Source organism: Mirounga leonina, unplaced genomic scaffold (assembly GCF_011800145.1).
Source record: "Mirounga leonina isolate KUSES-001 unplaced genomic scaffold, KU_Mleo_1.0 Mir_114, whole genome shotgun sequence".
Lineage (NCBI taxonomy): Eukaryota > Metazoa > Chordata > Mammalia > Carnivora > Phocidae > Mirounga > Mirounga leonina.
In genome coordinates this window covers 22,990,831-23,003,944 of record NW_023270265.1, presented here as the reverse complement: position 1 = coordinate 23,003,944, position 13,114 = coordinate 22,990,831, and the positions used below count along the sequence as shown (strand labels likewise).

General features: G+C 49.4%; 1 protein-coding gene across 1 annotated transcript in view; it reads left to right on the top strand.

Moving 5' to 3' along the window:
* Window positions 1–13,114, top strand: part of TLL2 (tolloid like 2) — a 116,772-nt gene that overhangs the window by 74,727 nt on the left and 28,931 nt on the right. The window contains exons 8-10 of the mRNA XM_035026106.1: window positions 4,095–4,219; window positions 6,483–6,598; window positions 11,596–11,698. Coding sequence (XP_034881997.1) covers window positions 4,095–4,219; window positions 6,483–6,598; window positions 11,596–11,698 — 344 coding nt within the window. The remainder of the gene's footprint in view (window positions 1–4,094; window positions 4,220–6,482; window positions 6,599–11,595; window positions 11,699–13,114) is intronic.

The following is a 13,114-nucleotide window of genomic DNA, read 5'->3' as shown; positions in this document are numbered from 1 at the left end:
TGTCATTAGTGTAACAAGACAGTCTACCCCTAAACTAATGGCTCACAACAATAACTTATTTTTTGTGACATTGTGGGTCATTCTGGCTCATTCTCTCTGGTTTTGCCTGGGATGATCTCCACAGCAGTAGTCATGTGGCAGTGACACTGGCCTTGGAAGTCCAGGATGGTGGGCGCCATGTGTGGTCTTTGTGCTGCCTGTCTGCCGGGGGACCCCTCGGTTCTCCTCCCAGGGGCCTCTCATCCTCGGGCAGGCTAGACTGGACTCTTCACTGCTTTGGGACTCAGAGTTCCTGCAGGACAAGCGGGGAGGCCGCAAGACTCTTAAGACCCAGGCTCTGGAACTTACAGGACATCACTGTACAGCTCGTTCCATTGGCCGAGCAAGGTGCAAGACCAAGAATATGGACAATAGGAGGTGCAATTCATTATTTTAACATTCTACCACAACTACTTGCTTACCCCACCCCAGAGTTTGGAATGATTTTGGCAAATCTATTTTGTGGCAAGTGGATACCTTCATTGTCCTTTCTGTCAGTTTCCTTCATGGATTTTCAGGAATAAATTACTTCCAATGGGCTGTAGGAACTGTAGGCTTTTTTTTTTTTTTTTCAGGAAACTACTTGGTTCAGTGGGACATTTATCAATGTCCTCCATACTGATGGTCTTTCCTGGCCCACTTTTTGTCAAGTTTCACACTCCCTAACTCCACGTCATTACTCCTGGCCATACATCCCCTGCAGTTAGCCTGTACATTGTCTTTGAGTCTGTTGAAGAGCAGAAAATGGCCTATAGAACACATGCTCGTCTGGAGGCAAATGCTCTTCCTGCTGATGGGAAACCCAGTCTTTGTGTGTCTTTACAATTGATCTCTCTCCTTCCGACTTCACTTTCTAGTTTATTGCAGGCCCTCCCTCCTCCCCCTTGGTTGGACCTGGGCTGTGGGGAGTGATGTCTCTGCAGGTTTCGTTGGACAAGGGTCCAGGAGCTGAGGAGACAGTTCTGTGGTACAGAGGTGTCTTTGTTTGGAGAGCTCAGAGCTGACAGCTTTAGTCTCCGAAGCACCTGTCAAACCCTTTCATAGTTTAGCGGAATGTCAACGCTAAGAGTTGTCCTACATAAGAGGGATGTCACTGCAGCAATTCACACAGTGACACCTCTCGTAGTTAATACCTTCCAGAGCCTGCCACCTTGCTGGCAGCTCAGGGACAAGTCGGGGAGGGAGTCCCAGCCCCCAAATGCTGTCCCGAGTGTGGGCTGATGTTGTTCCTGCTGTTTCGGTGTCTGAAGTCTCCCACATGAAAGCCGACTGTTTCTTGGGCAGTGGGAAACACTGGCTGGAAGGAGGAGGATGTGGGAGATGGGCTCCAGGCCTGCCTGGGTTCCAGGGCTGGCTCTCCATTACTAGCTCTGGACTCTGGGAGAGATACTTAAGTTCCGCGGGCTTTTTCTCACCTGTCGGGAGGAAGCCCTAATAAGAATGGCACCCACATAGAATGGCCCTGGCAGAGTCACCTGTGAGCCGTGGGCTTCAGCGGGGCGGCTGGCCCGGGTTGCTAAGAGATTGTGGTGAGGTTTACATTTTGTGCAGCAAAATTTCTTTCCTCAGAGGAATCAAGAAAATAATTACAAGTGAACACATTTTACGTTAGGGCAGAAGTGCCTCTTTTTAGATTTAGTAAGTGATTGAATTTAGAATTTTATGGAGGTTAATTACTTGTGGTTTAAAATGTGACAAAGTCAGTGAGGGAAACCAAGGATTCCACTAAATTTTCTCTAGAAGGCTCTGGACCCAGAGATGAGGCAGTAGGAATTGGAGAAAGATAGGCCAGGTGGTTAAAGTTCGGAGATAGGGATGCTTCGAAGGAAATTGGCAGATGATCCAGGCTCCTGCATGCTTCTGTCGGAATGAAAGTGAGCTTGATGTCTGACTTAGAAAAAGTATATGCAAAACCAGAAAGATAATCTTTGTAACCAGCAAGAAATAGGGATAATAGGTTTTCCAAGGTAGTGCAGAATTTAGGGGAGAGGAAATGTTTGGGGGGGAGAGAAAGGACAGTACAGCTAATATATAGGTATGTTTTCACATTCCCTTTGGGTGTACATTACTTTGCAAGATTTTTTGAAGACACTGCCCTACCTTGGTTACATAATTTAATTCAAAAAGCATTTCTTGACCTGTTAGCTCCAGTCCCTGAGGGCATAGAGATGAAGGTCTTGGTCTCTCTGCTTGAGGAACTTACTATTTAGCAGAGAAGACAAATACCTGCATCCTTCAAAAAAGACACTAGAGTATGAGAAGAAGAGACTAGACATGTAAGGCCCAGAGGCAGCCCAGAGAAAGGAATGAGTAACTCAGGATGGGAGGGATAAAAAGGGCTCAAGAAGATTTTTAAGAGGGAAAGCCGTCTGATAGGGTTTTGGTGAATGAACGGGAGTTTGCTAGTGAACAAGAAGATGGGCAGTGGGCAGCCTAAACAGAGGACAGCCTGTGTAAGGGCATGTTTGGGGCTAGCAGAAGTTCAGTGATGCTTAAGATACCAAGTGGGGTGGAGGTGTCAGAAGTGGCTGGAGAGGAAAGCAGAGGCCAGTGAGCCCAGGGCCTGGGGATCCAGGTGGTGATCAGAGATCGGGGGGGGCTTCTAAGCAGAGAGGACACAAGCCTGCCCTTGCATTTCCGGACGATCCCATTGCAGCGTTAGAGGGGTGGGACAGAGGTGGCTGAGTCCACAGGGAGGGAGGCCAGTTAAGATACTAGGGAGAACTCAGGAAGGGGATGTTGTTTGTCTGAGCCGAGGTCTGGAACGAGGAGGAAGGCATGGATTCAAGGCACGACAGAAGGTGCTTGGTGCCTTTGGATTCAGTCTTGGGAGACAAGGTTCATGGGGTGAGCATGGATATGAGACCCAGAGGACAGTGCGGTAGAGGGGTCACCAGGCATCTGGGGCTTAGCAGGTGATTCTGGGGGTCAGAATCAGAGAACTCTCTGTGAATCTCTCCGTGGTTGCGAAAACCCAGAGGAACCCATGGAGCAGGTGAGGAGGAAGAAGACAGAAACTCCAGGGAGAGCCCAGAGGGGGAAGCAGAAGTGGATGTTCACTTGCTGCTCAGAGACAGCGGAGCCCTGGGAGCCAGGGGACGAGAGGCTGAGAAAGGAAGGAGCAGAAGAATGTCAGCGAGGTGTCCATCGGAGTCGTCAGTCGGTTGGTGGCTGCAGACCATGGCGGTGCAGTCTGATTGCAGTTGCTTTGAGGAGTGAATGAGAGGTGGGCAGCCAGACAGATGGAGACAGTTCTTTCTGGAAACCTGGTTAAGAAGGGAGGGAAGAAACAGGTAACTGGGAAAGGAACTGGTTCGGAGGGAGGCCCTCCCTTCCAGGAGAGGCCCCTGCATCGGGGGTCTGGAGGCAGAGGAGGAGGCTCAGGCAGGGGTCCACCAGGCCCACGTCATGGAGGTGTGAGCCCAAACTCAGCTGGGCAGCCTGCTGTCTGCTCCTCTGTTCTGGTCGTTTTCGATTTCCTTCATGTGGGAATAGAATAAGATGTTAGAGCTGGAAGGGACTGCTAGGACTGTCTAGGCCACTCTCTTACTGTTAGAGAAGTAAACTGAGGCTCAGGGAGGGGAAGGGGCTTGTCCGAGCTCACCCAGGTGGCCGAGCCAGGCCGTACATGGAAATCTCTAAACCAGGGATCTCTCAGCTACCCTTTGCTCTCTGCATTCATCTCACTTTCCATCTGATCATCGCCATTGCCAGAAAGGCCCCCAAACCCTGATTCCCATTATTCACCAAACCATCAACCAGCACTAACTGACCAGCCCCTGAGAGCCTCACACTGTGCTGTTTCCCGGGCTCTCTCTGGAGCCTCTCCAAGACTTATCCATGCTCAGTGGTGCCCGTTGCACACCTCCAGGGGGCTCCACGCACACCTAAGTCTCTCTGAATGGTGCTCCCCACCGTTGTACAATGTGGCAGCCCAGGGGCCAGGGACATCGATGTGGTTATGGGCAGGGAAATAAAGACTGTACATCCCGGCGCGGCCAGCCAGCCAGCCTTGACTTTTCTCTCTCCTTTCTCTCTCTCTTTTCTTCCTGTAGAGGAGTTTTCTTAGACACCATCCTCCCCCGCCGAGACGACAATGGCATCAGGCCAACCATTGGCCAGCGCGTGCGGCTCAGTCAGGGAGACATAGCTCAAGCCAGGAAGCTGTACAAATGCCCAGGTAACTGAATCCTGGGGAGTCCCGGGGCCTCAGTAGCACCCTCGGAGCGTGACTCAGCCACCCTTTGCAAACTCGCCCCCTTGCCGGGAAAGCGGCTTGGGGAGCCTGACGAGGCTGCTGTAATTTCTGGCGTGCGGCTCTCAGGAAGGCTTTAGACAGTGTAGGAGGCCCAAATGGGGGCGGTCATTGCCCGTAGTGACACGAAGAACAGGTCTGGGAGCTCACGGCTTCACTTGTGGGAATCTTCGGAATTCTCTGGCACAGCCCTGATAGTCTGACGAGGAAGAAGCCCTAGGGGAACAACAGGGAACAAGGACCCAATGCAGTGTGCGCCTCATAACTATAAAATCCCTTCCCCTTCCTATGGGAGTAGGAGATGTGGGTTTGCCGAAACAAAAACCAAGGGTTTTGCAGGAAGACCGTGAATGAAGGGCAGTGTTTATAGAAGCGGGGGTAGTCAGCCTCCCACAGCCTCAGTGCTGTAAATGAGGTTGTTTCTATGGCCTTGGGGCTTTCCTAGCCATCCAAGGTGCTGGTCATTGGCTAGAAATCTGCCATCGGAGCCTGGGCAGTACCCTGGGGTCTGAGGAGATGTCTGCTTCTCCGCCCACCCACAAGCCCCTTCCCCTTGAATGTACCCTCTTTGCCTTCTATCCCCTTGGCTTCAGCATCACCCCCCCCCCCCCCCCCGCCCCAACCTGCTGCCCTGGGAGGGAGCTCACACTGGCCCCTTTAAGCTGTTGAGCTTCAGTGCAAAGCATTAGTTATAGCAGCCAGGGTTTACCACCGATGGGAGAGAACGCAATTCAGTAGTTTGGGGAGGAAGAAGGAAATTCATTACCCACAGGTCCAGTAACATTTTCCAAACCCCAGACCAGACACACAGTTTGATCATGGGACAGCATATTTGAAACAGGGGCCATCTTAGAAAATCTAGGCTGTCAGCATGCGAAGGACTCTGTGGGGTTTGGTCCATCACAAAACTCTAGGAAATACGTCCATCCAGCTATTAGTCATGTGGGGGCGTGTTAGGGCTGAAATGTAGGACACACATATCATATAACCTTGCTGAATTGAAAGAGAAACCTTATAGCATTCTCTGGAAAATGCCATAGTATTTATTTAGTTATAATGTATATGCCTCTTACTTCCCCAAAGGATTGGAGGCAGCTGGTAAATACCATGGAGCCTTATAGTAATGTATCTATTCTTGCAGAATGTTGATGATTATTCTAAAATAATTTCCGTGGAACCCTTGGGGGTGTTGACTGCCGGGCATAATCCTCATGATGCCTGGCAGTTGTTCGGTAACGTGATATTGAAGCCCCGACATCCAGGATTTCCTGAGGCTGATGACGGGCCGCTCTCTAGCTATTCCTTCCTGCGGCTCCCAAACTGCAGCTTCCAGTAATTTCAAGTAGTAACTAAAAGTGGGGTCTTTGCCGAGTGGAGGTTGGATTGCATGTAGGCAGATATGGGTAAGGATGTTTGTTTCCCACACTTTGGGGGCGACCCTTGGGAAGAGGGGCATGCAGCAAACCAACGTCTTTGTCTTTGGGGTCTGAGTCCCCGGGGGTCAGGCGGTAAGGAACCTGCAGCTCCCAAGCTTACTCATATGAGGTACCTTTTTTTTAAGGACAAATTAGAGGAAATATTTTTCACATACATAAGGACTAGGTTCTGGACTTATGACCAGGCAACCCTCAAACATTCAAGGGCGGAAGAGCTTCCCATACCTCTGGTCTTTGTGTTTTCTTGACTGTTTATTTGGTAGCTCATTCAGAGATAGGTAGCAGAAAAAGAAGAGGCAAGATTCAAACTAAGAAGTTTCTCATGAAATGAGTTTCCAAGTGTTTTCTTTGTCTTGTTGCTTCACCTACTTGTACTTTGTGTGGCGCACGCACTGTGTGCCAAGCACCGAGCTGATCCATGTCATTAACCCTTCAGGCAGCTCCTGCCCATTTTACAGACAAGAAAACTAAGGCCCAGCAAGGCTGGGAAACTTGCCCACCATGCTCAAGGCCATGCTCAATCCTGAGAGCCTCAGAAGGAACCCCTGGGTCTTACTTTTTGGCGCCCAGACCCTATTTTCACTTTTATTAGCCAGAAAAAAGTTGTCGATCTGCCTGACATGCTTCTCACCGATGCATCCCGAGGGCTTTGGCTGGTCAAGGGCTGTTGCTTGCTCAGCAGCCTGGCGCAGGGAGCTGCTTAGGTGGGGAGCGTGTCTGCCCAAATCACAGTCATTGTTTTGCTTGTGCAGCGTGTGGGGAGACCCTGCAGGACACAACAGGAAATTTTTCTGCACCTGGTTTCCCAAATGGCTACCCTTCTTACTCCCACTGTGTCTGGAGGATATCGGTCACTCCGGGGGAAAAGGTAGGTGTGAAACCACCTCAGGAAATGACATAGCTTTCTTTAGTTGGGTAAGGTGTGGGGCCTTGTACTCTTATTAATAGTAGTAAGAGCAGCTCTTACGCTGTGAGCACCCACTACGTACCAGCCGCTGAGCTAGCTTGCCTAACATGATCTCTGCACTTTCAGCCAGGATCATACAAACGGCGGCCTAGAAGCAAAATGTCCACGTGAATTAGAGATCAGGCTCACAGTTTGTAAAACAAAGTAGACTCTATCCTTCCTCCTTGATAAATACACCATCAGAATGCCTTGGAAGGCGAGGATCCAATTGAGAATTCCTTGACACCTCAGAGTGTTGCTCTGGAAGGAGCAATGTGGGGAGAGCTAGCCCCAACCCACAGCCGGCCCCTCCTTCTCTTCTCAGCCCCCCATTTCATCTCAGGAGCACCCCTGGCGACACTCCAGCCCACTCTCCCAAACACTCCGCACTCCTACCTTGCAAACAGCTATTCCTCCAGTAGAAGCGGGCTGGTTAGATGTGCTGTCTACTCTGGGAGTGTGGATTCAGGGCAGAGATCTCTGCATGCTCTGGAAGTGGGCTCAAGGCCATTTGGACAGGAACTCCAGGGTCCTGGGCACCTGGAGTGAGGTCTAGGAACTATGCAAGCTCTGGGTGAGCACAATCCTTTGGGTCTGAAGATTCCATGATTCCCTCCAGATTCCCTGTAGAGCTGAGCCAAGGTAGCAGCTTCTTTTGCCCTGGTCCAAGGGTGGTATGTTCTCAAACCTACTGCAGGATGCATCTCTTCATATCCATTATATGGATAAGGAATTTGAGGCTCAGACATTTAAAAAATTGCCCAAATTCACAGTAAAATATAGAACTGGGACCTGGGGCTTCTGCATTCCTAAAACTTGTGTGTGTGTATGTGTTTTCACACCTCCCTTCAAATCCAAGACTAGACTCTGATGTCTTTGGGATGCCCTCTCCATCCCTTGGGTCAGGCTCCATATAGTCATACCTGTCGAAGCCTGTCTCACAGTATCTTGACTGCTGGTTTATTTGGCTGTCTGCCTTCTCGACCCTAAACTCACTGAGGACAGAGACTGTTCACCCCGAGGTCTCCAGCACCCAACACAGCCCGTGGCACATAGTCACACAAAAAGTATTTGTTGAATGGGCATGTGAATGGATGAGTGGCCAAGTGAAAAACCTGCATCCCCGTGGGGGTGATGGATTTTTGGATGCCTGTAGCCAACCTTCAGGTAGTCCTAATTCATAACCATTAAAAATGTCCATTTAAATGTTTTCTATGGCCTGGGTGCTTTTCTCAGCATATTATGTGGATTATCTCTTTTAATCCTCAGAACTTCATGTGATAGGTGCTATTAACACATTAATTCTTCAGGTAAGGAAATGGCCTTGCCTAAGTCTACTCAGTTTGTTGCAAAGTTGGGATCTGAACCCAGGTGAGAACCTGGATGCTTAGCCATCATCCTATATTATTTCACAAAGGGGTCAGGCTAATAGGCATTTGAGCATGCATTCACACACACATGCTCACGTATACGTGTGCTCCCACACAGCACCCACATGCAACTCTTCCTCTGGCTCTAAGCATTTATGACAGTGTGGTTGTCATCTTGAGCCTGAGAGACTCCAGGCTTGTCTTTCTCAGGTGGATGTACCACCTCTGTGCCTGCTGGCAGCGTCGAAGAGAGGGAGGCAGGAAGAAGGAGGAGGACGTGATCCAGCAATCCCCAAATCGTTGAATTGCCTGACAGAGCAGAGGCTATGTGATGTGTTTGAACTGCACAAGATTCATCAAGCCTTAATTATTATTGCTAACTGGGGGGCAGGGAGAATATACAGCATTGAACTTCCTGTACCAATTATTTCCATTTCTGCTTCACCCAGCCTTCCCCAGAGCTGCTAGTAATTAGCAAACTTGATTGATTCAAGTATCACCTCTTGTTTATCACCTCTTCTCCTATGGTCTTTATGGTGCCCTTACATATTTAAAATAATTAGCCTGAATAATTATCCCATTCAGTTCGATCATGAATGTGTTACTAAGGAAGTTGTAATAACATTTTCTTTCTGAAAATTTGAAAAGCTAAAGAATTATATTGCAACCAGCTAGTCAATATGACTGAGCCCTTCTGCCTGAACATGAGCACAGTGGGAGATAAAAAAGAAATCTAATTTACAATCCCTGTCTTCAAGAGACTTAGAGTTTAGTTTAGGGTCCCCCCTACCCTTACCTCTAGGGAGTCTGATTTCATTGAAGGAGGGGCATTTGCTTGGCCCTATATTATGTTTTGCACTTTTGAGGTGGTACTAGTCTGCAAGCAGCATTGAGAACTACTGGTGTAGTTTGAAAGAAGAGTGACAACTCACACACACACACACACACACACACACACACTGTACAACACAGGAGAGGAGCTGGCCTATTATTTTCCGGTCATCCCTCTTCATTTCATAGGAGATCAGAGGGCTTTGTGGAAGAAGGTGCTACTTGTCCTGAGACCTGAACATTGGGTGGGATTGGCCCAAAGGAAGGTGTGGACACTCGAGGCTAATTAAGACAGGCAGCCTGTGAAGTGTACTTAGGGTGTCGGTTTGTGGAGCACTAAGTGTGCACTCAGTGTGGCTTGATTTTTTAAAGCTGCATTTATTGAGTGCCTATTATGTGTCAGACATAGCATGATACACTCAATATACAGTTTTTCATGCAGCCCATCAATAACCCAATGGTGTGCGTGTTGTTTCGCAGAAAAAGGAAACTAAACATCCAAGCGGGCAAGTGAGCGGTAGAGCTAGTAAGTGGTAGTCTGATCTCAGAGCTAGTAAGTGGTAGAACTGAGAAGTCCAGATCTGCCTGACTCTAAAAACACCTGCTCCACAGTCACTATAAAAGGCCGGGGAGGGGGACCCGAGGAGGGAGAGGCTGTGTCCATTCGGGCAGTCAGAGAAAGACTCGGGGAGGAAGCAGAGGGCACTGGACCTGGGCCTGGGGAAGCTTCCATTAACAGGATCCCTCAGGGCACGTGGGGAAATAAGGTCACATAGGATGGACGCTGGAGGCTCTGGAAGGTAAGCAGAGAGTTTAATTAATGGGATGGAGGCAGGGAGAGCCACTGAAGTTTTCTGAACATAGGAGGGGATAAACATGAGATGTAAGTGCAAGATTGATCTAGAAGCCCTAGAGCGCAGAAGGGGCCAGGGCACGGCAGGGAGGAGTTCAGAAATCATGTTGGCAGGAACGATGGGGACAGGCTTGCGGCAGGGCACACAGACATCTTAAGGGAAGGAAGCCTGTCAGCATCGGGGATAAACAATAGGGGTGAAGTAGAGATGACAGCAAGGGGCTGCACCCCGGTGCCTGGTGTCACCTGCGCACAGGGAAGCCGGAAGGGAAATGCTGCTGCACTGAGGGGCCCTCACAGTCACCAGGGAGCGGGGAGGACAGGAGCCAGCCGAGGCCGGAGAGCAGCGGAGAGAGGACAGGTGTGCTGAAGCCCAGAGAGAGGAGGTTCAAAGCAGGGGGGCCATGGAGGATGGGACAAATGAATAACAGTCCTTTCAATCTGGCCGGGAAGGCACCGAAACTTTGACCTGCAGCCCTACAACCTGGGCCTTTGCTTAGAAACAGAGGGACCTGGGGCTGCCTGAATATAAAAGCAAGTGGCCAGTGGACAGAGGAGAGAGATGAGCTGGCTCAGGGCGGGGGACCAAATGGGATAAGGCACAGGATCAGGGCTGCAGTGACCAGGCAGGGCTGCCTTCAGTGGGCCCCTGGTGAGCGAAGAGAGCGGAGAAGTGATGGTGCAGGGACATGCTGAGTGTGGCAGACATGGGTGGGCACGCCATGGGGCGAAGGGGCGCCCCAAACTGGAAGGGTAGCAGGCTTGTGGGAACATTACCTGTGTGCCAAGTCCACAGGGCCACCCAGCCCCTTCCACTCTTCGTGGATGGGGCATCCACTGAATGACCTCAGCATGTCCAGAAGAACTGAACCCTTCCTTCCTAGTCCATCTGAACCCCCAGCTCCCCAGCCTTCACTCCTCTCCACGCCCCTGCCTCCCCACTCCAGATACACATAGCACAACCTACACAATTCCCCAAACTCTCCTTACCTGAGCTCATGTCAGTCCCTCTCACCAAAATGTCCTCTTGCCCCGTGTCTCTGCCCCTGGGCCCCTATTCCCCTTAGGTAAATGCCATCTCTTCTGAGAAGCCTTCTTCAATATCCTGGGCAGCATCTATTTCCCCCTCCTCGGGGCTGCAGGGTTCCCTTCCTGTGCATCCCTCTTTTTCAGCATTTGTTCAAGAGTGTTCTAACTGGCCTGACACATCTGTGTTCTCTGAGCTCTCTAAAGGCAAGAACCCTATCTTGCTGATCTTTCGATCTCAATTGGCCAACACAGACGGGCACATAGTAGGTGATCAACTAACAATGGTGAGGTGAATGAATGAAAGAATGAATGCAGGAACGAACGAATGAACAGACTAACTATAGGAAGGCTATTGGATACACCACGTCTCAAAAGAGTGAGGTCATGGCCGAGGGGACACTGATCACGGTGGTGCTCAGATGCACTCAGGCTAACCCCAGGCCCTTTGGAATGATTGATGATGTTATAAGATCTTTTCGTATCTCTGAACTGCACTGACCCCTTACCTCCTTCTAAATCCCCAGGCTCAGTGCCTCCCGGCCCATCTTTTTAATGCATCCTGTTTTCTATAAACCACCTAGTGACTTCAAAAGCTCAAGTTATTCCCCAGGACAGAACCAGAGGACCCATCTCCTCTGTTTACTCCCCATCCTGCTTAGGGTTTATTATTTAATGTCACGAGGTTTCCTGTGAGTGTGTCTTTGTGAGGACACTCCTACCGTGGTCTGAGAGCTCTGTATGCTAAAGGGTAATGTGAGAACACAGGCATGCAAGCTGTGTCTTCGAAACTCCGCGGGCTCTGCTGCCAAAGCTCACTTTACGGTCACTCTTTACAGATCATCCTAAACTTCACATCCATGGATTTGTTTAAAAGCCGCCTGTGCTGGTACGACTATGTGGAGGTCCGGGATGGTTATTGGAGAAAAGCGCCCCTGTTGGGTGAGTTAACTTGAGAAAACCGTGGGAGAGGGGTGATGGGCTGTCTGTGTGACGCCATTAATGTGTGGAAGGGCCCGTCCTGACAGCCGTCACAGGAAGCCCTCAAGGGTCGGTGTCCTTGTAAAACTCTGAACACTCCATTTGGCAACACATGTTAAAAGCTTTTAATGGGGCGCCTGGGTGGCTCAGTCGGTTAAGCGACTGCCTTCGGCTCAGGTCATGATCCTGGAGTCCTGGGATCGAGTCCCACATAGGGCTCCCCACTCAGCGGGGGGTCTGCTTCTCCCTCTAACCCTCTTTCCTCTCGTGCTGTCTCTCATTCTCTGTCTCAAATAAATAAATAAAATCTTAAAAAAAAAAAAAAAAGACAGAGGAGGGTCTGAGGGGAGAGCACATATCCCTGAGCGAGAGAGAGGAGAGCAGGGCCAGAAGGGAGCAGGAGGGCAGAGAGAAGAGGCATGGCTGCACTTGATTAAGAACTGCCCGGCTCTCGGGGCGCCTGGGTGGTTCAGTTGGTTAAGCGACTGCCTTCGGCTCAGGTCATGATCCTGGAGTCCTGGGATCGAGTCCCACATCGGGCTCCCTGCTCGGTGGGGGGTCTGCTTCTCCTTCTGACCCTCCCGACCCTCCCCTCTCTCATGTGCTCTCTCTCTCAAATAAATAAATAAAATCTTTAAAAAAAAAAAAAAAAAAGCTTTTAAGACTGAGATGGCCCTTCAACCCAGCAATTCCACTTCTTCGAATGTATCCTAAGGAACCAATTAAGGAAGTGTGCAAAGTTCTAGCTATGGGGTTGTTCACTGGAGCAGGAAAAATGGAAAACAGTTTAAATGTTCAACAGTGTGGGTTCGCTGAAAACATTGGAATACATCTTTCCAGGGGAAAACTATTCAGCCACTAAAAATAAAGGTGGAAGTGCCTACTTATTAATATAGGAAGGGGTTCCTGTACGTTGTTACACAAAAAGGTGTTACAAAAGAGAACATGCAGTTGAATTCCATTTTAATAAAAACACATGTATATGTATATTTTGCAGGTTTTGCAAACTCAGATGCCCTCAGAAATAAGACCTACATGAGGGCTATGGGGTTGGCATAATAAACGAAGGAGTGGGGGGGGAGTGTGGCAAAGTGAACGGTGAATATCTTGACCAGAATTACTCAAAACAAAATTAAAATTAAAACATGTACAGGTTGGATTCACCTGGAAGAAACCATTTTGTGATCTACAGTATAAATATCAAGTAAAATTATAAACATAAATAAATAACACAGTGGTTATTTCAGGATGATGGAGCACTTTCTTAAAAAAATTATTCTGGGGATGCCTGGTGACTCAGTTGGCTGGTTAGGCGTCCGATTCTGTTTTTAAGATTTTACTTATTTATTTGACAGAGAGAGACAGCGAGAGAGGGAG